The 27,324-nt window shown below is 34.6% G+C and overlaps 1 protein-coding gene across 10 annotated transcripts in view; it reads left to right on the top strand.

Annotated features, from left to right (window-relative positions):
• TUT4 (terminal uridylyl transferase 4) overlaps positions 1-27,324 on the top strand; it is a 102,231-nt gene that overhangs the window by 41,778 nt on the left and 33,129 nt on the right. For all 10 annotated transcript variants that reach the window (XM_053920096.1, XM_053920094.2, XM_053920091.2 and 7 more), the window contains 9 exons: positions 8,198-8,375; positions 9,936-10,024; positions 12,511-12,562; positions 15,478-15,547; positions 17,688-17,814; positions 20,609-20,728; positions 20,880-21,092; positions 23,326-23,500; positions 25,371-26,059. In XM_053920096.1, the coding sequence (XP_053776071.1) occupies positions 8,198-8,375; positions 9,936-10,024; positions 12,511-12,562; positions 15,478-15,547; positions 17,688-17,814; positions 20,609-20,728; positions 20,880-21,092; positions 23,326-23,500; positions 25,371-26,059 (1,713 nt within the window). The remainder of the gene's footprint in view (positions 1-8,197; positions 8,376-9,935; positions 10,025-12,510; positions 12,563-15,477; positions 15,548-17,687; positions 17,815-20,608; positions 20,729-20,879; positions 21,093-23,325; positions 23,501-25,370; positions 26,060-27,324) is intronic.

Below are 27,324 nucleotides of genomic sequence, written 5' to 3'. Positions count from 1 at the left end.
AAATACAAAATATTTGTCATCCCCCCAAAAAAGTTTACATTGTTTGGCATTCAGTCAAAGATTCTCAGGCATACAAGGGAGCAGGAAAGTACAAAGCATGATGAGAAGAAAAATTAGCTAATTAATTCTGACTTTGAACTTATACCATAAAATTAGCAGAGAAGAACATTAAGGCAGCTAACTATATTTCCGATGTTCAAAAAATCAAATAGAAACATGGGAGATATAAAAAGGATTCAGTTGAACTTACAGAAATGAAAACAGTGTCTAGGATGAAAAACATACTGGGTAGGACTAATGGCAGGTTAAACATTGTAAAAGTAAAGGTTAGTAAACTTGAAGGTATAGCAACGGAAACTATCTAAAATGAAACAAAGAGGAAAAAAAACCTTGCAAAGAAAGAAAATAGCATCATTGAGCTCTGGGATAATTGATATATACGCCCCAGTTCTATACAAACTCTTTCAGAATATTGAACTTAGTTTATAAGGTTCGCATTATTCTGATGCCAAAATCAGAAAAAGATATTACAATAAAAGAAAAGTTTAGACTAATATTCCTCATAAACCTAAAGGCAAAACTTCTAACCATTTTAGCACACTGAATCCAACAGAATATTTAAGGAAGAAATGTATCATGGTCAAGCAGGACTTTATTCCAGGAATATAATGTTGGATTAACATAGATAACTAGGCAGTGTAATTCATGATATTAACAAATAAAAAAAGAACACAATATGATCATCTCAGAAGATGTTGAAAAAGTATTTGTAAAAATCCTGATAAAAAAATCTCTGCAAACTAGGAATAGAAGGGAACTTCCTCAACATGATAAAGAACATCTAAGAACTTAAAACTGATATCAGACTTAATGGTGAAAGACTGGATTTTCAGCTCTCCCTAAGATGAGGAAAAAAGGTACAGAAATGGGATAGCTGCTCTGGCAAACAGTGTTGAGGTTCCTCAAAAAATTAAAAATGGAATTACCATATGATCCAGTGATTTTACTTCTGAATATATCTGCAAATGAATTGAAAGTAGGGTTTTGAATAGATAATTTGTACATTGAACTTCATTGTAGCATTATTCACAATAGCTAAAACGTGGAAGTTATTCAACTCTTCCTCAACAGATGAATGGATAAACAAAATTTCATGTATACATACAAGAATATTAGCTTTAAAAAGGAAGGTAATTCTGATATGCTACAACATGGATGAGCCTTGAGGACATTATATTAAGCAAAATAAGCCAGTCATAAAAAAAGCAAATGCAATGTGATTCTACTTATATGAATTACTTAGAGTAGTGAAAATTACGGAGCAAGAAAGTGGGATGGTGGTTGCCACAGCCTGTGGGAATGGGAGAATGGAAGTTACCGTTAATGGGTATAGTGTCAGTTTTGCAAGATGAATTCTGTGGATGGATGATGGTGATGGTCGCAGAACAATATGAATATACTTAATGCCACTGAATAGTACACTTAAAAATGGTTAGGATGGTAAATTTTAGGTTATGTATATTTTTTCACCATAAAAACATTGGGGGAAAAAAAGATATGTCTATTCATAGCACTTTTACTCAAAGTTGTATTAACTGTTCTAGCCAGTGCAGTCAGGCAAGGAAAAGAAATAAAAGCCATCCAGATTGTAAAAGAGAAATAAATCGATATTGGTAGACAATGTGATTGTTGATGTAGAATATTCAGTGAAATCTAGAACTTATTAGAACTAATGAATGAGTTTAGCAAGGTTGCAGAATACCAGATCAATATGTAAAAATTAATTGTATTCTGTTATAATTTATAACTTTCATTTATAGATATTGCTTATAGTAACATCAAAAATGTGTAAAACTTGTGTACAGAAAACACAAAGTTAAGGAGAAATTAAGTGGAGAAATAAACCTTAGTCATATATTGGAAGAATTGATATTGTTGAATGTCAGTTGTTTCCAAACTGATCTGTAGATTCAACACAATCCCAACCAAAATCCTGACTTAAAAAAACTGGTTCTAAAACTAATATGGAAATGCAAAGGCCCCAAAAGATCCAGAACAACTTTGAAAAAGAGCAAAGTTGGAGGACTAATACCACCTGATTTCCAGTCTCACAAAGCTACAGGAATCAAGACAGTGTGGTAATTGGCATCAAGTAGACAAGTAGATCAGTGGAGCAGAATAATGAGTCTAGAAGTAGGTTCATGTGTGAACAACTGATTCAAAAGCAATTCAGTGATGAAAGAATAGTCTTTTAAACTTATGGTTCTAGACTAATTAGATATTTATTAGATATACAAAGATACTGACTAGATATGCAAAGAACTTTGTTCCATACCTTGTACTATATAAAAAAGAAGAAAACTAAAAATGAATCACAGACCTAAATGTAAAACCAAAAGGTACAAAATTTCCGGAAGAAGACAGGAGAAAATCTCTTATGACCTGAATTAGGCAAAATTTCTCAGATATGACATTGATGTGAGAGAGAATCATTGATGTTTTTCTCCCTTTCTCTCTCTCAAAATCAATTATGTCCCCCAATAAGGGTGAGGATTAAAAAAATATGGGCAAAGATTTGAGGTGATACTTTATTAAAGAAGACATACATGTGTCAAACACATAAAAAGATGCTTAACATTATTTGTTAATAGGAAAATCACTAAACTTAGAACAGCTAAAATTAAAAAGACTGGCTATAACAATGATGTGAAGGAATGCCAAGCCTCAAACAGTACTGGTGGAGATGTAAAATTCTATATCCACTTTTTAAAGGTTTTTTAAAATGTTATTTTTAAATTGAAGTATAATAGACATAAACATTATATTAGTTCCAGGTGTACAACATAATGATTCAATACATGTATATCTTGTGAAATAATCACCGCAATAAGTCTAGTTAACATCTAGCACCATACATAGTTACAAGTGTTTTTTCTTTAGAAGAGAACCTTTAAGATTTACTCTCTTAGCAACTTTCAAATTTATTTGTATAATACAATATTATTAAGTATAATCACCATGCTGTACATTATATGCCCAGGACTTATTTTGTAACTGAAAGTTTCTTTGTATCTTTTGATTAATTTTACCTATTTCACCCTGCCCCTTCACTCAGTCCCTTACTTCTGGCAGCCAACAGTTTGTTTTCTGTATCTGTGAGTTCAGTCTTGTTTATTTTAGATTCCACATATAAATGGGATCATACGGTATTTGTCTCTGTCTGACCTATTTCACTTAGCATAAAACCCTCAGTCTGCATTGTTGCACACGGCAGGATTTCCTTTCTTTATGACTGAATAATCCACTGTACCGTCATGGGCTGCATAACAACGTGATAAAACACATTACTTCGTACGTTTGTGGTGATGCTGGTATAAAGAAACCCGTACTGCAAGTTATATAAAAATATAGCACATATAATCATGTACAGTACATGATACTTGGTAATGATGATAAAAGACTGTTACTTTTTTATGTATTAAGCTATTGATTTTTATTTTAGAATGGGCTCTTTCTATTTATTAAAAAAGCCTGCTGTAAAACAGTATGCCGTGTCATACCAGCAACAGCCTCATACGTTTTGTGTTTACTGTGCTTTTTTTAATCCTCACGTGAAAACATGCTTATTGATTTTAGAGAGAGGGGAAGGGAAAGAACATTGATGAGAGAGAGAAACACCAATTGGTTGCCTCTTGCACATGCCCCGACTGGGCCTGAACCTACAACCTAGGTATGTGCCCTGACTGCATATCGAATCAGCCACCTTTGAAGGTTTATGGACAGTGCTCCAACCAACTGAACCCCATTGGCCAGGACTACTGTGTCTCTTGATTATATCATTTTCTCTTGTGCCTAATTTAATCTCATTTTGTTTTTTACAATAACATTCTATACTGACTTGTAGTCTAGGAACAGTAGGCTATACCATATAGCCTAAGTGTATAGTGGGCTAGGTTTATGTAAATACTTTTATAATGTTCACACAACAATGAAATCACCTACCAAGGCACCTCTCAGAACATATCTCTGTCGTAAGTGGCTCATGATTGTGTATAAATATCACATTTTCTTTACCCATTCATCCATTGATGGACACGTAGGCTGTTGTAAATAATGCTGCAGTGAATAAGGGGGTAAAGATATCTTTTTGAGTTAGTGTTTTCTTTTTTTTTAAAAAGATTTTATTTATTTATTTTTAGAGAGGGGAAGGGAGAGAGAAAGAGAAGGAAAGAAACATAAATGTGTTTGCCTCTCATGTACCCTACACTGGGGATCGGGCCCGCAACCCATGCATGTACCCTACGCTGGGAATCGAACCGACAAGTGACCCTTTGTTTTGCTGGCAGCGCTCAATCCACTGAACTACCCCAGCTAGGTTTTTTCATTTTCTTATATGGGATTTGCAAATATTTTCTCCTAGCTTTGGCTAATATTGTCATTCTTAAACAGTGTGTTTCAGTGATCAGAAGTTTATAATTTTGAGGAGGTTCCAGTAATCATTGTCTTCAGATAAATATCCAGAAGTGGAATTACTGGATTACATGGTAGTACATCCACTTTTGAAAACATTTTGGTAGTTTTTAAAAAGTTAAACTATTTCCAGTCAAGATGGCAGCGTAGGTAAATGGGGTACTGGCTTCCTTCCACAACCACATCAGAATTACAACTAAACTACAGAACAATCATCATTCAGACTTGCCTGAATGAAGTCCTAAAGCTGGGGAAAAAAGAAATCACATCAAGACTGGTAGGAGGGGTGGAGACTTGGAATGGGCTGGTTCTACACCCACAAGTGGCAGATGAAGTCGGGAGGGATTGAAGAGCCAGGGGTCTCAGCCCACACCAGGCCCCCAGGCTCAGGGTTCCCGTGCTAGGAAGAGAAGTCCCCATAATCTCTGGCTGTAAAAAACAGTGGAGATTGTAGCTGAGTGAGACTGAAGGCTTCTGGAGCCCAGGCAGTCTCTTAAAGGGCCTGCACTTAGACTTATTCAGACTGACTTTCTATGAGCTCCAGTGCTGGGGCAGCAGCTCCAAAGGCGCCAGGGACATACTGGGAAAAACTGAATTATCTGGTATCAGGGCAAGAGCTGGAGGGGCAGCTTTCTGCCAGACAAAAGTGCTGGCCGAGGCCATTATTCCTTTTCTGAGCCTCCTGTCCTCCCTGCCCCCCCCCCCCAAAGGTGGCAGGCAGATGGGTGCCATATCTGAGTCTCCATCAACATGGTTTGCACTCCTTTTCACATCCCCCATGAGTCCCTGAGACCCTGCCTGACTCAACTGAGTCCACATAAGCTGTTTCCAGTGGCTTTTGCATAAGAATGGCCTGTCTTGGTTCATGTTTCAGAGTTTCCTAAAATCTCTCCAACAAGAAGCATCTGGCCTCAGATGATCATGCCATTTTTTCCCTTTTTCTTTGTAATAAGGTGGTGTGTTACATTGATTGGGCATTGTATGTTGAATCATTCTTGGGATTCAGAAATAAATTATACTTGTTCATGGTGTATAATCCTTTTAATATTCTTTTGAATTTGGTTTGCTAGTATCTTGTTGATGATTTATTGAAAGTTTTTAATTAGGAGAGTAACCGGTAAAGATACGGGGAATGGGATGAAGGTCCAAAGACCAGAAATGGAAGACTAATTAGCCGGCTCTTGCCTCTTGGGCAAGTATTCCTAGACTAAACCAATTCTTTGTGGAATTTACCTCATTTCAGTAGAAGGTACCACCATTTACCCAGCTTAGGATAAGTTCTTTTGAGTTATCTTTGATTCATTGCTTTCTTTTATACCCCGCATTCAAACCATTAACAAATTTTATGGAATTTACCTTCAAAAGATTACGTATTCCAAATTTTATCATTTTCCACATACCTCTACAGTTTCTGCTTTAGTCTAAATTACCACCATCTCTCACCTGGACTATTTCCAATTTACACCTCTTCCTGTCCCCACAATCTATTCTTTATTCAGAAACTAGGGTTGTTCTTTTAAAGTGTCACCTCATGTTACTTCCTGCTCATAGCCCTTCAGTGACTTCCCAGCTTAGAATAAAATTACAAGCCCTTACCAAGTTTCATCAGGGATACAATATTTGGCTTCTGGTTTACTGTTCAACCTCATCATCTTGCTTAGTTACCCCTTTGTTACTCAGCTCCAGACACGATCTCTTCAAATAACATTAGGCATCCTCTTGGCTCCATGTCTTTGCGTTTACTGTTCTCTGAAATGCTCTTCCCCCAGAAATTGTCTTTTTCATTTCTTTCAGGTCTCTACTTAAACTTATCTGTTTGGAGTGGCCTTCTTTGTCCACTCTGTTCTAAAAAAAAAAAAACAACCACCCTTTCCCACTGGTGTGTAGCCTCTTACCCTGTTTTATTTTTCTTCATAGTACTACCTGACATCATAGTATTTATGCATTTATTTATCTGTTGTCTGTTTCCTCTAACTAGAATATAAGTTACATAAGGGCAGGGACTTCATTGATTGTATTTATGACAGAGGATATATGAGGATATCAGGAGGATATGAGATTAATCAATGTTAAGAGTATACCAGTGAGAATGATGGAAGTGTCCTAAACAAAGTAGGGTAGGCTTATTAATAGCATAGGTAGAGGAGTTTGTTCATTGATTATCTTTTATCTTATTACTATGACAAATCTAGCACTATAACTCAAAGTAATTTCTCTCTATATGAAGATGATTTTGTTACATGTTAATTTTGTATCTTTTTTTATTACACTGCTATTAACACCTCGATGAATCCTAAAAAAAAAACCAGTCCTGCCAATTTAGATGCTTATCTAAAACTTAGATTATAATTAAGGTTGCAGAAACTGTCACAGAAACTTATAAAATGAAATTGTCTTACCTCCTATGTTTGATTAGTTTGTGCCTTTGGTAAACTTATGTTAAGACTGAATATGGTAACAATGAATAAAATTAGGAATAGATCAAAGTATTTGTTTCATATATTGGGGGGAGTAGGGAGAGAACAAACTACTTTTCGTTATTAGATCTTTTGGGAGTTCATATATCAAAATATAAATTGTTTCTTCAGTGAAATGGGGTAATAGAAAATGCCTTTGTTATAATAATAAATAAAAGAAATGGTATGGTCTCAGTCATGTTAAAAAAATAAGGGAAATAGAAGATGAGCTTGTGGGACAATTTTCTTCTTATGTTGTTTTTGCAGTTAGCATGTATTTTTTAAACTATAGTAGTAAATTAATTTTAAAAAGTCATTGTATATATGTAAATGTAGTTCTTTAGCTCCTTGGTTTAAAATGTCTTACAGACTTTCAGCAGAATACAGGTTTTTTTTCTTTTTTTTAACATTTTGCCTAGTGTTGGATAAAATAGAGAGAAATCAATTGTAATAGTGTATTAAAGTAATAACAGTGTTTAGGACAAAGGTGTCTGACCTTTTGGTGTCTGGGCCACACTGGAAGAGGAAGAGTTGTCCTGGGCCACACATTAAATACACAAACACTAATGAAAGCGGATGAGCATAAAAAAGGTCCGTGCATAATTTTTGTGATATCCGCCACCACAGATAAGCAAAAAAATCCTCACATAATAACCCTAATTATGCAGCAGCCCTTTTGATAATCTTAAAATTATTGAACAGGTCCCAAGTTTGTGATCACTAGTATATAAAATATACATATCTAAGTAATAAAACTTAGTATAAAACTTAGTAATAAAACTAAGTGATGTTTTAAGTAAATTTACGATTTTGTGTTGGGCTGCATTCATAAGCCATCCTGGGCGACAGTTTGGATACCCCTGGTGTAGGATGTTTTTCTGACCATTTAATCTGATACTGTATATGCTGATGAGAGACAATTCAAGACCTTCTCCTGCATCTCAGATAGTCTCTCTTTGCTGCAACAAAATTATCAGCTAAGTGTTATGGTATCTTGGCTTTGCAGCATTTCAAAATTTATGCAGACAGTAAAGTAGAACCAGTTTTATTTTTTATTGTTTAATAGCAACCTCCTTCACGGTACCTCTCATTCTTCCAAATCAGCTTCACAAAGGCAGGGATCCTTGCGTCTTTTGTTCACTTCTGTATTCTACGGTCCTTAAGTCTGGCACATAGAAGTTGAATATATTTGTGTTTTTCCCCTAACTATAAGGACATTAAAACAGAAATCTTTTTTCTTTTCACGTTGTTGTTAAATGTTACATTAACAGGAAAAACAGGAAGAAAGTGAACTTCGTTCTCTGCCACCTCCTTCCCCTGCCCACTTGGCAGCTTTAAGTGTTGCAGTTACTGAATTAGCAAAAGAACAAGGAATAACAGATGATGACCTCAGAGTCCGTCAGGGAATTGTGGAGGAAATGTCAAAGGTTATAACAACATTTTTACCAGGTACAAATACATTGTATATTTAATTTTAAAAGTCACACAACTCATCCTCTTGCTTCCTCTTGAACTTAGGGTAAATTTTTTAATGTTTTCCTTTCCCCTTACCTCTATCTTAAAAGTAGATGAATTTAATTGTTTATAAATGACTTTTTGAGTCATTGCACAAAAGCAAAATGGAGAATTTTGGCCCAGCATACTTTCTGTACTTAAAAAAGAGTTTTTAAGTGCCAGAAGCAGGATAATTTCTTAGTAGTTGACCATTATATTTTACATTATTTTTTCAGTATCATTGACTTATAAATGGGTATTTCATTTATATTATTTTCAGTATATACATTACAAGTAGTCAGTAAATAAAATTTCTCTTGCCTGATGGTGGGGGAAAAATTAGGAAGGGGCATTAGAGATAAAATTAGCACTTTCATTTTTTTTGACTCTGCTGTTCTCTTTACAAAAACCTTAGATGTTTGGTGCGAGGGGAAGTTGGGCCAGGTTGATTATAGACATTTATGTATAGATCATTTGCTTTGCCCTTACTATTTTTTTGCATTGGTATTGAATTTAAGTAAATGTAATTTAAATAAAATTTATTGCTTACCACCAAAAGAATTTTGGTGAATTATATTTCATAAAGAGCTGTTGGGAGATGTATAAGAATATAAAATTGAAATTTAAAAATGGAAAACATTTTTATTTATCTTTATGATTTCTGTAATGTCTTTCTAAAATACACTGGATGCTAATTTAAGTTAGATATATAGAATAATTCACTATTACAAGAGTAGAAATGAAATTTTTATGATTTTCATGACTTGGATAATTCTCAGACATTTTGTAAAGTTGAAAAGTGTGCTTCTATATATATAACTTGAGTATGAACTTACACTTTCTAAGAAACAAAACCTGCCTGATGATCAATTCCAACCATGTTATTTTTTTCAATTTGCCCTCTGATGAGATCCTTTTAAAAGTTGCCTTATTATAATTTTTAGAAATGATATGTTTGACAGCCTAAGAAAGTATGTTGTAGGTAGTATGTCATTGTTTTTATTAATTTACTGTATGAACTCTGGAAAGCCACAGAGCTTTTTGGTTTTAGGTTTGTAATATTAATTGACTTGGCTTCATTTTGTATTTTTAAGGAGCATTGTCATTGAGTGTCTGTAATTCCTTTCCTAGTTGAAGTGCTATCTCTTACATAAATGTAAATATCTAAAAATAAATAAATGCAGTTAGTGACAGTAGCTATAGCTAGGTTGTACATTCTTTTCTGTTAATGTGTTAAATGTTCAACATACTTGTAGTCATTCCTAAATGAACTACTACTAAAATTTTGTTTAAACACTGAACAAATACTTTTATGAGTAATTTCTCTCTTTCTTCTTTGTTTTTGAACACCATAACTGAGACCCATTTTTATTTTGTAGACCAGTTAGAAAGGATATCAGTCCTCTATAATTAGAAGACATAGAATTGAGATTATTCAGTTTTTTTACCCCTGTTTTTTAAAGTTTCCATATTTGAATGGTGTTTCATGCTTTGATATTTTTCCTTATTTTCCAGAGTGTTCACTTAGGTTGTATGGCTCATCTCTGACTAAGTTTGCTCTGAAAAGTAGTGATGTTAATATAGATATAAAATTTCCTCCCAAGGTAAGTAATTAGAAAAGAACTTTAATTGTGTGGTTCTTAACTAGGACTTAATATTTTTTATTATCTTTTTAGAGGAGGTGAAAGGAACTATAAAATTCTGCCGCATAGAAGTTACATCATGATTAAACAGTGCTTTTGGGAACTACTCTAAGTGTCAGACATAGGTGGAATAAGGGACAGAAAAAAAAAAGGAAGCATAGGAAGGCAGTTTTTCAAAAAGAAAAACCAGGAAGATTAAAGATGGCAGCAGAGTAGGTAGAAGTTATACCCACCTCCTCTCAAAATCAAACTGGAATTACAACTAAAATATGGAACAGTCAGCCTGAATAACCAACTGAAGGCTAGCTGAAGAGAAATCTTAAAACCAAGGATTTACAGGAGAAGCCACATTGAAGCTAGACTTGATAGCCATGAAGGTCCTCATCTTTGCCTGTCTGGTGGCCCTTGCCCTTGCAAGGGAGCAGGAATATCTCAGCATATCCAGTGAGACTGTAGAAAGCCTTTTATGCAGTGAGGAATCTGTTATACACATCAGCAAGAAACCTGAGAAGTTTAAACATGAGAAACAGTGGTGAAGAAAGGATGAATGCTAGGACAAAATCCACCCCTTTTTCCAGCCACAGCCTCTAACCTGTCCTTACACTGAGCTCCGCCCTTACTCTGTCCTAACACAAAATGCCCTGCTTCTTCCTCAGCTTGCTCTGGTGCTGCCTGTCCTTCAGCCTGGAGTAATAGAATTCCCCAATATGAAGGAGACCATCTTTCCTAAGTGCATGATGCCGTTTCTAAACTCTCCAGTAGTGCCATTTTTTGAGCACCAAATCCCAAATCTCTCTGATTGCAGAAATCCACACCTTCTGCCTTTGCTCCAGCCCTTGATGCATCAAGTCCCCAAGCCTCTTCTTCAGACTTTCATGCTTCCTATGCAGCCCCTTGTCTCCCTCCTTAACTCAGAGCCCTGCCTCTTCCCCAGCAAGTGATGACCTACCCTCCGCTTGACCCTATCCAGCAGTTCTACACTGTGATTCAACCTATTGCCCCAGTTTACAACTTACAAGTCTAAAGGGATTTCATAGTTAATGTGTTCCCCGCCCCCAACTTCTGACTCAACTGAGACTGGACATGTGACATTTTTTCTATCTTTGTGTTATCAAAAATGAAAATGCATTTATTTCTTTTATGTATTATATAGTATGCATTTTAATTTGAATGTGACTCATAACCTTATTTTCTAAATTTTAATTGAAAAAGTATTACAAAATTTCAGTTAAATTTTTTTAATCCTCACTTGAAGATATGTTTATTGATTTTAGGGTGGTGGGGGGAGAGAGAGAAAAACACTGATGTGAGAGAGAAACATTGATTGGTTGCTTCCTGTATGTGCCCCAACTGGGGATTGATCCCGCAACCTTTTGGTGTATTGGATGGTGCTCCAACTAGATGAGCAAACCAGCCAGGGTGCCACATAATTTCAGTTTTGGGTTGGAAGTACCATAACCATGTCAAAATATGTATAAAAGTAGTTTCTGGACTTGTGCTTATTATTATTTTCTAACCAGTCATTTCAGTAAATTGATCCTTTATGCATAAAAAAAGGAAAAGTGATTGAATTTGAGCATGTTGAACAGTTATTGCTTATGGAGGTAGTATAGAAAGTGGGAAAAAATCTTTGAAGTTATACATCAGTGTTCAAATCTTGGCTGTACTGATCAAGTTACTTACTTAATCTTTCTGAACTTCAGTTTCCAAAACAGGGATAATTTCCAAGACAGGGATAATGACTTTTATATTAAATAAGATTATATATACCAGATATTTTTATATAATGCCTGGTACATTATGGGTACTTTTAATATGTAGCATCTAGTACCATTAGCAAAAGTATGAATATTATTTAGTACCTCCAACATTGCTTATCTATTGACATATCAAACATAAAATAATCAATTGATGTTTTACATGTTTTTAATTTTTTGAATAAATTTATGCTAAAGGAGGTTTGATTTTGGTGAAAATTTGATGTTTAATTTCTAGTCTGATATAATTATTTACGTTAATGTATGATTACTAAATACTTTTAAATAGCAAACTACACATTAAACATTTGACAAACTTATTATTTAAAATAGTATTTTAATCTAAGCCTTTTGGCCATACTGCCAATTATCAGTATAACAACTTCTCTTTAACAGTTTTTGGGTAAACTAATTTTTTTCTATTTGTTTTGCTATGAAATGCCACAATCTTTCCTCACCTAAGAATTCATTATTTCAAAGGGTGTTGCTGGAATCATAGCACTACATGATTTATTAAATTCTACTTCCATGAACAAGATGTATTACCATAAAAATAAAACATTGTTCTGTTTCTATTATTTTAAAAAGAGAGTATGATTTTATTTGTGTTTAATGAAATTGAATTCCCTCTAATGTTCTGCAACTTGAACTTTGAAATGACTATATTGATTTAACTTGAAACTTTTTTAGATGAATCATCCAGATCTTCTGATACAAGTACTTGGTATTTTAAAAAAAAGTGGTGAGTTTCTTTTTTTAATTTATCTTTCTAAAGAAAATCCTCTTTAAAGGTACATGCATAGTGTTGTTTAGAAATGACATGTTTGATAGCCTCAATATGGCTAACCAATTTAAACTAAAACTCCCAGCTTATTTGAGTCATTGTATTATATGTGGACATATACATATATGTATTTGTATTGTTATGTATTTGATTAATGCGTGTACTAGAAAATTCACATGTCAGTAAGATCAAAAGTATATTTAAAATTAATATGTAAAATGTAAAATCTACTGCCTTTGGGGTAGTTTTAAAAATGTTAGCTTTGAATATTATGAGCATTTCTTGTGTAAAAGAAGACAGAAAACCTATAGTCATTGGAAAGTCATTGATGAAGGAAGACTTAGGGAGAGACTTGGGGGGAAAATGTGTGACTTCATTGAGTCAATACGGTTTTTTCCCCACCTAAAGCAGCATCAATCTAATTTAATCATTTATATCATACCAACCAAATACATAGTAAGTTTTCCTATGTCCCTCATATGTCTGGATTTTTTTTAATGTAAAAAGGACATTTACATAGGTCAAAATACTTTTAAAATAAAACTTTTTGAAATTACAAGTGTCCCAAACCAGGCCTCAGGTTATGTAATACAATCTATAATATTATTTTCTTGGTTTTTTTTTACTGCTTTTCTTGTTAGGAAGTAAATGCTTAAGAGATAAAGATCTGGAGACAGGTTTTTGTTTTGTTTTTTAAAATTTTTCTTGTTAATTGCAGTCATCTGCCTTTTCTCCCCATCCCTCTACCCGACCCCAGCAGAACCTGCCTCCTGCCTCCCTCCCCCGCCTCCTGCCTCCCCATTGATTTTGTCCATGTGTCCTTTATAGTAGTTTCTGTAATCCCCTCTCCCCACTGTCCCCTCCCCACTCCCCTCTGGTTATTGTTAGATTGTTCTTAACTTCAGTGTTGGAGACAGATTTTCTAAGCACAATTTTTAGTTCTGCCACTTGCTGATTGTATGTTTTTGATGAGTTATTTATTAATGTTCATAGTTCAGTTTTCTCAACTGTAAAATGGCAATAACATGCTGTCTTTTTTATGAGGAAGTCGTAAGGGTGAAATGGGTTAGAAAATAGTTTAGAAAAGTGCCTAGTATACAGTAACTTCTTAGTAAATTTCTGCTGCTTTGATCTTTATTATTACTATTGTCATTTTAGATTTTAATTTAAAGTAACTGGCAAAAATGTTTGCAGTTTGACTTAGAAGGGATAGCTTATTGACCTTAGCCTTACACTCCCATTGGCTCTAATATCAATTCTAAACTTCCTTTCTCTTTCTGTCTGCCCTCTTAGATCTCCATTATCAGTTTCTTGTTGGTCACTTTTCTGGGAAGTCATTTTTAGGGGCCCATTTATCTTGTAAAGCAGCGTTTTTCAACCAGTGTGCCACAAGAGTTTTTAAAACATACAGTACCTGACTATTAGGAGCGCTGACCTCTTTTCTTTTAGATTGTCATAACAAAAGATGAAAACAGCCAACACAACAACAACACCCTGGTGTGAGTGCCCTGTTTTGAACCATAAATATAGGTCATATAATAGAGTTGCATCTTATCAGTCATGTTGCATAATAAGTTTGCATGTGATTGGTTAATTCTTGATACTAAAAACCCTTGTATAGAGGCGTAGGCACCTGATGTTTTAAAAAGTCACTTGGGAGCAAAAAGGGTAGATAATTACTATTACTTCTTTTTCTTTGGTAAATCAATCAAAATTATACTTTTTTTTTGTCAGATTGGCAAAAACTTAATATATTTTTTGGTGTGCCACAGAATTTTAGTAATTCGTTTATGTGTGCCATGAGATAAAATATATTGAAAGTCACTGTTGTAAAGGGATTTTAATATTGTTTTATTTCTTAATAAATATTTGTCTCTAAAGCGTATTAGTGATAAGAGGTAAATACAGAGCTTTTACCTCCTCAGACTCACTGGAAAGTATCAACCTAGCAAAAATATTTTAAATATGTCTTTTCCATTAAAATACATGAATAGGTTACCTTAAGTCACATACTAACATAGGTATACAAAATGCAGTCTGATTATAAAATTGTTTCCTCTTTATGCCCTCATTGTACTCTTTTAAGACCTTTATCTTGTCACCTATAGGATTTGTTTACATATTTGTTTATATTGTTTTTCAAACCCTTGATCTGAGTTCTTTGTGTCTTATTCACAATATATTAAGCATAATTCAACTCCTGACACATAGGTCTTCAGCGCATTTTTAAAAAATAAATTAGTAATTCCAACAAGTACTACTAAGATACTTTCTTTAAACTTCAAAAAGAAATAATGTTAATGCATCTATTTGTATTCAGATTAGACATTTATGGCATGGGGCCCACCTTGGAGATGAGAGATGGACTTAAGAGTGGAAGTGTGTTTTACCTTATTAGTCCTTCCTTAGGAGCTCTAATTGGGCAGACTCTTCATATGTTTATGGGGAATGGAGCCAGCAGAGTTAGCCTTTTACTTGCATGGATATTTGAAAGAACTAAGTTTTCACAGCATTGTAGGTTCTTATTTTATGTCTCATGGAAATAGCCATTGAAGTATGTGGTGCCTTCTGTTTGCTATATCTATGAAAAACCTATTTAACAACTTTGACTAGATTATATACTTACTTGGATATATTCAAACTTTTAGGGATGTTAAAACCTTTCCTCTTAAGATGATTATAATTTTCAAACAGTATTTGGGACTGTGCGAGTAAGAGATTCTGTTGGGTTGATGCTCGTAACAGGAAGAGTGGATGGCCCCACAGAAGCAATGAGAGTGATACTTAGAAGGAAACTATTCCTTAATTTTTACTATAGAGTAAACATTTTAGAGATGTTGACATTAGCTTACTTGTTTTATTTTATTTCTTAGTGTCATATTTAGATGTGGAATCTGATTTTCACGCTAAAGTTCCTGTTGTGGTGTGCAAAGATCGGAAAAGGTTGGTAACAATGAAGAAGAAATAAAAGTATTTTTAAAAATAATGACAGCATCCAAATATGCAGTGAGCATCTCTAAGAGAGAAAATTTTTGTTTTAGGTTTCTCCTTGGATTAATATGACCAAGCGAGTGTCTACTTATTAAAAGTAGCGGCCTTACTAAAAGCATGTGAACAACAAACAGAACAAGACAGTTAAAAAAATAGAACACTGTGAGGGAAAACTTCATTCATCCAACTGTGTTGAACATTTATTATATGTTAGGTAATGCTTTTCTGTAGGGATACAACCATAAATGAGAAATAGCCTCTCTTCTCAAGGAGCTCACAGTCTATCAAACTCTAGGTTTTTTTCACTGAAATTGAATGAGTCACTGAAGACTAATGTTGTTTTTCTAGTCGGATATCTATAGTATTAAGAGAGGAAAGTACCTTGGAAAAAGGAAACTAAAATAATTTTATTTTAGATGAATGTGGGAGACCTGGAAACATTACAGAAATAATAAAGTGTTCTTTAATCAATTATTAACCTCTATATCTTATATTTTAAGGTTACCATATTTTCTCATTCAAAAATAGAAGCATCTATGGGAGGTCTAGTTCAACTTCCCTTTTTTCTAAATTAGAAAATTGAGACCTGGAGGACAATAAGTGATTTGTCCAAATTTACATCATTTAGGGGAAAATCAGAATTGAAATGGAGGTATTCTGACTGCTAATGTTTTTTTCATCACATTGTATCTAATTGCCTCTGTATGGCAACCTTAGATACGGTATTTTGCCATGTATAATGTGCACCCATGTTTTTGGCCAAAACTTTCAGGAAAAAAAATCTTTCATTTTACCTTTCTAATTCAATTTTTTATTCATTTATATTTAGATACTTGTTTTTATATTATAAAGGAATTTTAGCATTTATTTTTAAATATACTATGGTACAAGAAATTTTTAATAGTTTTTTAAGAAGATCTTTATTTATTTTCAGAGAAAGGGAAAGGAAGGGAAAAAGAGAGGAAGGGAGAAAAACATTGATGTGCAAGAGATACATTAATTGGTTGTCTCTCCCATGCTCCCAATTGTGACCTGGCCCGCAACCCAGACATGTGCCCTAACTGGCAATTGAACAAGCAACCTTTTGGTTCACAGGCCAGCACTCAATCCATTGAGCCACACCAGCCAGGGAGATAGAAGAAATTTTATGTAACAAATAAGTATAAAACACAAGGACAGATATGAGGTATTTCAGGTACTACCCATGTATAATGCATATCCTTATTTTTCCCTCAAAAATTTGGGCAACCCTGGCTGGTGTGACTCAGTGGATTGAATGCCAGCCTGCAAACCAGAATGTCACTGGTTTGATTCCCAGTCGGGGCACATTCCTGGGTTGTGGGCCAGGTCCTCAATAGGGGGCATGCAAGAGGCAACCACACACATGTTGATGTTTTACTCCCTCTCCTTTTCCTTCCATTCCCTTCTCTCTAAAAATAAATAAATACAATCTAAAAAAAAATTGGGTGAAAAAGTGTATGTTATACATGGCAAAATATAGCACATTCTTCTCCATTACTAAAATATCTCTACTGTAATTCTATTACCTCAATTAAGGTAGCTCCTATTTTCACTTGCATATAAACATTACTTGTGGGCCAATAGGATAAATCCTTTCTACTCTCTTAGCTAAAAATAGCGTATCAGTAATCATGGAAACTTAGGAAAAAGAGTCAAGAAGTACAGCCAGTCCCGAATTTCATTTTTTGCTTTATCATGTACAAAGCAAAAAGAATGTGCTAGGAAGCTATGTTGTACTACTTGACATCGACAACATCAGTGTCTTTTCTCATAAATCAAATTTTGGTGAATTATAATGCTTTTGAAAATAATTTCTTAAGAACTGAAATACTAAACTAAGTAGAAATTTATTTGTGAAGTACAAATGAACGTTTAAAACATCTTTATATGGAATGCTAGATGGAACTGATACATAGTTTTCAGTTGGCTCTAAGTTTATTAAAACATTTGTTTTTATTTTGGCTTCTTAGGTGTTAAAATATGGTAACTGGAAAGGATAGCTATAGGATTTGAAGTAGTCTCGTTTTTTAAAGTACTAATACAGTGAAATTTGTTTTTTTCTCATTCACAGTGATTTACTTTGTAGAGTGAGTGCAGGAAATGATATGGCATGCCTCACTACTGATTTGCTTGCTGCTCTTGGCAAGACAGAACCTGTCTTTATTCCCTTGGTGTTAGCCTTTCGCTATTGGGCTAAGGTGAGTGAAACAGAAGAAAAAAGTACCTAGGCAATAACATAAATCACAGTATGTGGGTACAAAATATTTATGAATAACTGTAGTAAGGTTAGAGTGGATTAAAGCAAAGTAGACAGATTTGGGATAAATTTTGGAGGCAGGACTGGCAGAGGTGTTAGATATGAGAGTTGAGGGGAAGTGAGTAATTGATGACAACTCCTGAATTTTTGGAAAATGCAAAGATGCCAAATTCTTGGAGAGGGAGATGGTATCCTTAAAATGTAAAATCACCTTAAATTAATTTTCAAATGTACAGTAGTTTTAACTGGAATTACCAACAGTTTTTAAAAAGTTGATGAAATTATCTTAAAATTAGTATGGAAGAATAAATGTTTGAGAATAGTCAAAAGAACTCAGAAAGAGAAGACTAGTAACGGGGGTCCTACTTTACCACTATAAAACTGATTTATTTGAGTGTATACCATTGGTATAGGAATAGACAAATAGATCTGTGAAATAGAATAGGAAGCTGCAAAATTGACCCTAGTGTAAATGAGATTTTAATTTATTTTTATTTTTTCAATTTTTAAATTATTTTATTGTTGTTCAGTTACAGTTGTCTGCATTTTCTCCCCACCCCTCTACCCCACCCCAGCCAAACCCACCTCCCTCCCCTGCTTCCACCCTCCCCCTTGGTTTTGTCCATGTGTCCTTTATTGTAGTTCCTGAAAACCCTTCTCCCCACTATCCCTTCCCCCCTCCCCTCTGGCTATTATTAGATTGTTCTTAACTTCAATGTCTCTGGTTATATTTTGTTTGCTTTTTTTCTTCTGTTGATTGTGTTCCAGTTAAAGGTGAGATAATATGGTATTTGTCCCTCACTGCCTGGCTTATTTCACTTAGCATAATGCTCTCCAGTTCCATCCATGTTGTTGCAAAGGGTATAAGCTCCTCCTTTCTCTCAGCTGTGTAGAATTCCATTGTGTAAATGTACCATAGTTTTTTGATCCACTCATTTGCTGATAGGTTGCTTCCAGTACTTGGCTATTGTAAATTGTGCTGCTATGAACATTGGGGTGCATAGGTTCTTTTGGATTGGTGTTTCAGGGCTCTTAGGGTATAAATGAGATTTTAATATATGGAAAAATAAAAGAGCCCTGGCTGGTGTGTTTCAGTGAGGGGTAGCCGGTTTGATTCCCAGTCAGGGCACATGCCTGGGTTGTAGGCCAGGTCCCTGGTAGGGATATGTGAGATGCAACCTATTGATGTTTCTCTCACACATCAATGTTTCTTTGCCTCTCTTCCTCCCTCCCCTCCCTTCTAAAAAGTAAAATTTAAAGAAAAAAGGTTTTATTTCAGTGATAAAACAGTGGTATGATTAATAAATGCTGCCATCACAACTGTATCTTTCTTGAAGAAAACGTTGGATCCCTAGCACACTAAATGCAAAACTAAGTTCCATTTTAATGAAAAAATCAAAATTTTAGAGGAAAATTTAAGAAAAAAGAATATATATATGAACTGTGGGTTGGGGAAACCTTTTTTACCATGACAGGAAACCTAGAAGCTGTGTAAGGTAAGCATATTTAACTACATTTTATGTGGTAAAGGGTATCATAAATAATGTTAAAAGAAAAACACATTGGGAAAAATAATGTTTTTTCAAATGTATGTATCAGATCTAAAGGGTATGATGAAAAAGAACACATATGAATTGATATGTAAGGTATAAAAATAGAAAAACTGCCACCAAGCTGTTCAGAAAAGAGCAAATTCAAATCGCTGGTAAACATGAGACATGTCACTCATCTCATTGACAGTTTTTGCAATCTTAGAATGTTGGAATTGAAATATATCACATATTTTTTAATCCAGTAAGTACTTTCCTGGGAATACAGCTCATAAGTACTAGTACTTAGAAAATATGTATAAGGATAAGTATTACAGCACTGTTTAAAGTAGAAAAAACTGAGAACAAACTATGAATGTCCTTGGATGGGGGAACTATTGAGTAACCAGGCAGATTGTAGACTATAACCATTTAAAAGAATGTGTTAGAGTTGTACTAATTGACTTAGAGGGACTTTTTTCAATGGTTGATTAATGGAGAAGAGTAATATACAGATATGTATAAAAATTTTGGTAAAACAACAAAATCATTCTTGCATTTATATAAAAAATAAAAATGTATATATGTTTATATATAATTATTTGAGTATAGAGGAAGGCATGGAGTACATAGAGGATTATTAACATGAAGAAGTAGAAGCAAGATAAGAAAGTAATATTTTTAAAAGGTGTCCACAGTAAAAGCACATTGTATGATACTCCATTTAACTAAAATGTATATGTATCTTTATATGCACTAAAAAATGAATGGAAAAATGGTCACCAACATGTCAACAATTATTTTAGGTTTGTGAGATTTCAGGACATCCCTTGTATTTTATATATATTTATATAATTATATATTTATACCTTTTACAATGATTATGGTAGGAAAAAGCTACTTCTGTCATGAGGGGAACAGAGAAAATTAAAGAAAGCTAAAGTAAATGGTGAGCCCTGACCAGTATGGCTCAGTTGGTTGAGCATCATCCTGCAAAGTGAAAGGTTGCCAGTTCCATTCCTGGTCAGGATGCATGCCTGGGTTGTGGGGCCAGTCCCTGGTTGGGGGATGTGCGAGAAGGCAGCCAATCGATGTTTCACACATTGATGTTTCTCTCCCACTCTTTCTCCCTCCTTTCCCCTCTTCATAAAAATAAATTAAAATCTTTAAAATAAATGGTGATACTTTTTCCTTGTCATTTTGCAGCTGTGCTATATTGACTCCCAAACTGATGGTGGAATTCCTTCTTACTGTTTTGCATTAATGGTGATGTTTTTTCTACAACAAAGAAAACCCCCTCTGCTTCCTTGTTTACTTGGAAGTTGGGTAAGCATGAGTTTGTGACATGTGTACATACATAGTTTGCTCTTACAGAGTGCTCTGTTTAAACAATGTAAGTGGGAATTCTGGTTTGTCTGTTTGTCCATCTTTTTAAATAATTTTTTTCACTACCAATTTGGAATGCCTTTTTATATAGATTGAAGGCTTTGACCCAAAAAGAATGGATGACTTTCAGCTGAAGGGCATAGTAGAAGACAAGTTTGTGAAGTGGGAATATAATCCAAGTAGTGCGACTGAGAAAACCTCAGTTGCTGAGGAAAACAAAGCTAAGGCAGACCAACTAAAAGATGATACCAAGACGAGAGAAACGGACAACCAAAGTAATGCCACGAAGGAAAAACATGGCAGAGTAAGCTCTGTTTTGTTTGCTTTCCTACCTATAGAATTTGTGGTATCTTTGATTGAGACTATTTTAATAGTAGGTTGACTGACTTTGAGTAAATCTTTTGGCCTCATTTCCTCATCTATAAAGTGAAGAGTTGATCTGGTACAGTTTTTCAGTGTCAAGATTCCGTAATGAATTTATAGCTCATTTTAGGAGGCTTCTGTTGTTTGAATCATGTCAAAGTAATTCTTTGGATATTTTTCATCTAGACAAGGAAAATTTCCTTCAGGAGTTGGTCTGTAACCAAAACTTTAGCATATGAGAGTTAGGTTGTCAGATTGATGGAGAAATAAAGGCCCTGTGGTCCTTTAGCAGGTGGCTTGCTTATTTAATCATTCAGCATTGATTTATTAAGGACCTTCTACATTGCAGGCATTGTTTTGAGTGCTAGAGAACCAAAGTTGAATATCCGTGGATTGTGTCCTCCAGAAGCATCTCAATTGATGGCAATATATCCTTAGAGGTGCTTATAGTAAAAAACATAGGAGTTATCCATTACTTCTCTCTGTTACACCCCATATGAAATATGTCAGGCAATTCTGTCATCTTTATTTCAAAATATCCAGAATTTGACCACCTCTCACCACCTCCACTGTTAACCACCCTGGCCCTAGCTACCATCATCTCTGGTTTGGATTGTTACCATAATGTCTTAAGTTTCCCTGCATCTACTCTTGCCCCTTATGTCTGTTCTCAAGTCAGCAATCAGACTGGCTCTTCCAAAACTTACGTAAAATCCTGCCTTCCCCCCTTCCCACACTCAAAAGGCTTCAGTTGCTCCTCATTTAATTTAGAATAGAAGCCAAGGAGATCTTAGTGGTTAGCTTTTTGTTTTCCTCTTCTTTTCTTCCCCTCTCTTTACCATACTAGGTTTGTTGGTTTTCTTTTTAAAGCTGGTCACACTCCTCCTCTAGTGTGTATGCTGTGTTTTCTATTACTAGAACACACTTTTTTTTCTTCAAATATACCTTCTCAACAAGTCTTACCCTAACCACTCTATTTAACATTGAAACCTCCTACTCCCATATACTCATGCCCTTTACTAAACTTTAAAAACAAATATCCACAGCACTTTTCTTCTGTTACTGTGGAATTTACTTACTAAGTTTGTTGTTTATTGTGTTCTTCCCCTGGAAAGTGAGCTCCACTGAGGCAAGGATCTTTGGGTTTTCTTCCACGGATCTGTGGAAGTCAGTAAACTGGGACTAACGTGCCTGGCATATTAGTAGGTACTCAGTGAATAGTTGCAGAATTGAATGATTGAATAAATGCTTCGTGCCTTTATGCTCCTTAGTGGTCACTTTTAGTCAGTCTTTAGCTAATTCCTTTAGAATTCAGGTATTATCTCTTCTGTTACAACCCTCCAGTTAGAGGCCCATTTTAGCATGTAGCCTTTACTGTAATTGCTAAATTGTCTTTTCTCTTACTGTAATTGCTAAATTATCTCTTAATAGTCCATGAAGTAGTCCACTCACCTTGTTTGAGTGGCAGTATATTATAGTGATTAGCAGCATGGACCCGGTAGCCAGGTGCTCCTGGGTCAAATTTTTGTCTAACTTTATAAAGTTGTTAGAATTAGTAAATTATATGCACAGCATTTAAGAGAGTGATGCATGGTGAGCATTACGTATAAGTGTGAGCTCTCATTTTTTTTATATCCTCAACACAATGCCAGGGACAAAGTAGGTTCTAAATAAATACTTGGCAAATGAAGAAATTAGCTTTGGCAAGCCTTGGGCATTTACTTAGATTTTAAAAGTAATTACTGCAGTGAAAAGCTGTAGTGATTGTTATGCCTTGGTTTGCAACATTGGCTGCACATGGGGATCACTTAGGGAGCTTTAAAAACCCCAATTCTAGTTCATAGCCTGGTCAATTAAATCAAAATCTTGGGATGGGTATCGGATGTGTGAGTGGTGTATAACTCAGGTATTAGTGTATGTTAGTACTTCCACTGTGATTCTAATGTGCAGTGAAGGTTGAGAATCACCATTCTAGTGGAAAGAACACAAAGTTCTAGGAGTCAGTAAATTGGGGCTCTGTTTACAGCAATGCCTCAAACTGCTTTTGGCAAGTGGCTTCTTTATGCCCAGTTTTTGAAGAAGTGATCTCTAAGTTTTCTTAAAACTTAAAAGTAAATAGTTCTTTAGTTTTGGGAAGCCTAAATGAAAAGTTTTTTTTTTTTTTTTCTTTCCAGTCTCCTTTAACATTGGAAGCACCAAATCAGGTATCCCTGGGACAGTTATGGTTAGAGCTGCTAAAATTTTACACACTGGATTTTGCTTTGGAGGAATATGTCATCTGTGTACGGATAAAAGATATTTTAACAAGAGAAAACAAAAACTGGCCTAAAAGGCGAATTGCCATTGAAGGTAAGATATATTTCATTTGGAGAATAATTTTTGTTTGCAACTCATCCTCTGTTTCTAATGCATTGTTACAAATTTTATCCCTTGGCTTTGTATCACTGTATATGCCTCTAGGTTGTCATTGTATATTAGGTAAGTTCTTTATCAAGTCCCTCATAGTTTATAGGATTAATATTTAAGTGTTGCCAATCTGTAAATATTATATTGGTTAGGGTTATTAGCTTGTTTACATGTCTTTATTTTAATTTTTAATTATGAAAATTTTCAAATGTATAGAAAAATAGAACAATTGCTTGACTACTAAAAGATATTTTTGGAGAAATTTGTGTCATAAAATTTCCAAGTGTAATTTTAAAGTCCAGTTTTTGTTGTCTTCTAATGACCTCATCTATTAAAATGTGACTAAGCTAAAGAAAAAAAGAACAGGTGATGTTGACAGATCAGGTTTCATATCAAATCCCAAGAACATTAAGATCTTTAAGGGTACAGAAATTAGTAGAATGACTTCTAAATTCTTAACCAAAAATATAAATTCCACAATATTTTACCTATATTTTAGAGGTAGGAAATTGAATTTGTCCATCATTTTAATTTGTTTAGATTTCATATTCCCTCAATTCTCTTCTGGCCTTCTATAGTGTGACTTGAACCCACAAATATTCTTGTATACTCAAGCATGTCCTCACATCTTATACTCTCTAACATATAGTAAATAAATGTGCTCTGAAACCTTCAGCCATCATAATTTCTCTTCTTTCTTTTTCTTTTTCTTCTGGAAGGGGGAAAGAGGCCAGGAAAAGCTTTTTAAAGCCTGTATTTAGATAAAAGCAAAAAGTAACAGATGCTTCAACTGTAACAATCCTGGCCTGTTAATTTTTTTACTTAATGATCTTCAGCAGTGGAAAAAATGTGTATTGTTTGTTGGATGGTACTGTTCTTTTTTCCTTGGCATATTTGTATTTAAGGTTTAGAAAATCCAAAAACCACCCTGGCCAGTGTGGTTTGGTTGGAGCGTTGTCCTGTACCCGAAAGGTTGCAGGTTCCATTCCAAGTCAGGGCATGTATCTAGGTTGCAGGTTTGATCCCTGGTCTGGGCATGTATTGGAGGCAACCGATTGATGGTTCTCTCTCACATTGATGTATCCCTCCCTCTTTCCCTTCCTTCCTGTCTAGAAGCAATGAAAAAAATGTCCTTGGATGAGGATAAAAAATGTTTTCAGAAGTATGAGTTGATGTGAGCCTTTTCAGCATAGCCACCATTTTAGATTGGATCAAAATTAAATTTTTGGTTTAATTTTTACTTTCTTAGGTCTGTTCCTACTTTTCTGTTTCTCTTTTCTCGCTTTAATTTTCTGATTTCACTTAAGTTAAATCTTAAAATCAGTATTTTTTTTTTAACTTGAAGGTTTGAGAGCTTAGGCAATATTTTGGCTGTTTTAATTGCAAGGAGTGTGTAACTAAAGAATACTATAACAATGGAAATTAGTAATGGATCCCAAGAGCTTGAATAATTTAATTCAGTGACATTGTAGGGAGGCATATTGGCATAACTGTTTCCAGCAGTTTCATCATTGAAACTTTGTAATTACTGAGTTGGGTTTCTCAACAATTCTCTCATTAATTACCTTATTACTATTATTATTTTATTTCTTCTCTAAAAGGTTTTTTATTTTATGACAGAAACAAAGGAAAAGATGTTGCTATTGTATTTCCCCTACTCAGTTTGCAGGAACTCTCATTGGAACTTCAGTTTAGGAAAACTTTGGGAAAATGTACTCTGCTCACGGTCTAGCAGTTTAGATTTATTTGTATAAGCTTAGAAATACAATTTGTTAGTAGATACTTAGCTACTGACCATTTTCTTTTTTATTAGATCCATTTTCTGTCAAGAGGAATGTTGCACGGAGTTTAAACAGCCAGCTTGTTTATGAATATGTTGTGGAGAGGTTCAGGGCAGCTTATCGATACTTTGCCTGTCCTCAGAGGAAGGGTGCAGAGAAATCGACAGTGGATTCTGTGAAAAAAGAGAAGGGGAAAATAAGCAATAAGAAACCAATGAAGTCTGACAATATGACATCTAATTGTTGCATTCAACTTGGGGAAAGCACAGAAGAAGTAAATGCAGAGAGAGGTCAACCTGAAAAACATAATGAAATGAAATGTACATCACAAAGATGTATTACTGAAGATGACAGTTTGTTGGTAAATGAACTAGTTTTGACTGAATGTGGACAGCAATCTTCATCTCTTTCTGCCAGTGAAGGCAGTGAATTAGAGCCAAAATCAATTAAGAAACAAGATGATTTAGCGCCTTCTGAAACTTGTTTAAACACGGAGCTCAGCCAGTGTAATTGCATTGGTTATAAATTCTCTGACCTAAATGAATCTGTTGGTACACATTTAGAAACAGAGAATTCACATCAGATTGTATGTGCCGACACATCTGCTACCTCTTGCAACTGCAAAGCCAGAGAAGATGCTTCTGACCTTAATGATGATGATAACCACCCCACCCAGGAATTACATTATGTGTTTGATAAGTTTATTTTAACCTCTGGCAAGGTAGGATACAGTTTGCAAACAATCTGTAAGATGTTATGGTTGTTGTATGGCTCTGTTTTTATAGTTTTTAGATTCAGGAATGTAAAAATAGCTTCTATGATGGTGCAGACAATTGTTTTAGAATGGTATTTTGGTGTATATTTTAATTTTGCTGCATTATTGCTAATAGGGGCCTTTAAAGAATATATGTAAAAACACCAGAAAATTTCAGCATTCTATTACTAGTTGATTTGCTTCACTTTCTTATATATGAAAGAATTCATTAGATATTTTATGAAAATCAATTTGGCAAAAGTATCATATATTTTAAATTTTGCCTTTTAAAAAAAATACCCAATGATTATTTTCCCCCCACAAATGAGAATACAAGATCTGTAAACTGTAATAGTATTCTATTTTAAAGAGATTTTTTTAGAGGGGGTGGGGAGTAGGATGATTGTGGGGTAGGGGAAATATAAACTTACTAAAGATAGTTTAATGATCCCAAAATAAGAAGAATCCAGATTCTTTTTCTCTACCATTGAGCTCTTTGAATTTCGATATGTCCCTTATAAATTACAGGAGTCTTAACTTACCTGCTTTTAAAGTGGCAGACTCTGAACTTTAACTTGATAAATTATAGAAAATAAAATACCCTGATGAACAGAAAATAAGAACTACTTTGTTAATAAAAAAAGTTTTAGCTAAGTCACATTGCTTCAAGTGTGGTATACATAATTGAAATATCAGCACCCAGGATGCTGATTATATAGATCATGTGTAAACCCAAGTGGTGGTATAGGTTTTGAGGTTAAGTTTGTGGATATTGCATAAGAATTATTCCTTGTATAAAGCTAATTTATTTTTAGAATTCAGCTTTACAGTTTGGTTTCTTGAGTACCATGCTAATGTAATAAATAGAACCAAGTAGGCAAGCGTGGGTTTTTTGATTGATTGGTTCTGAAGGTAGAAAATTTTTAGCATGAAATGAAAGTAGCCTCTTGGAACTTTTTATACAGTCATGTACCATATAATGATTTTTAGTCAACAATGGACTACATTGATGATCCCGCAAGATTATAATAGATGATACAGTGATGGTCTTGTAAGATTATAATAGATGATAAACAAAAAGGTTATTTTCAATGTGGAAAGAAAACGTTGGACTTGACCACAGTGTTGAATTTACTGCTAGCGCTGGGTGGCTTAGAGGAGGCTCTCAGATTGCTGTCCACCAGGCTACTGCCGGAGCTGGAGTTGGAGAGGGAGCTAGAGCTGGGGAGTTG

This window comes from Desmodus rotundus, chromosome 3 (assembly GCF_022682495.2).
Source record: "Desmodus rotundus isolate HL8 chromosome 3, HLdesRot8A.1, whole genome shotgun sequence".
NCBI lineage: Eukaryota > Metazoa > Chordata > Mammalia > Chiroptera > Phyllostomidae > Desmodus > Desmodus rotundus.
Note: the sequence above shows the minus strand (reverse complement) of the source record. Positions and strands in the feature narration are given on the sequence as shown.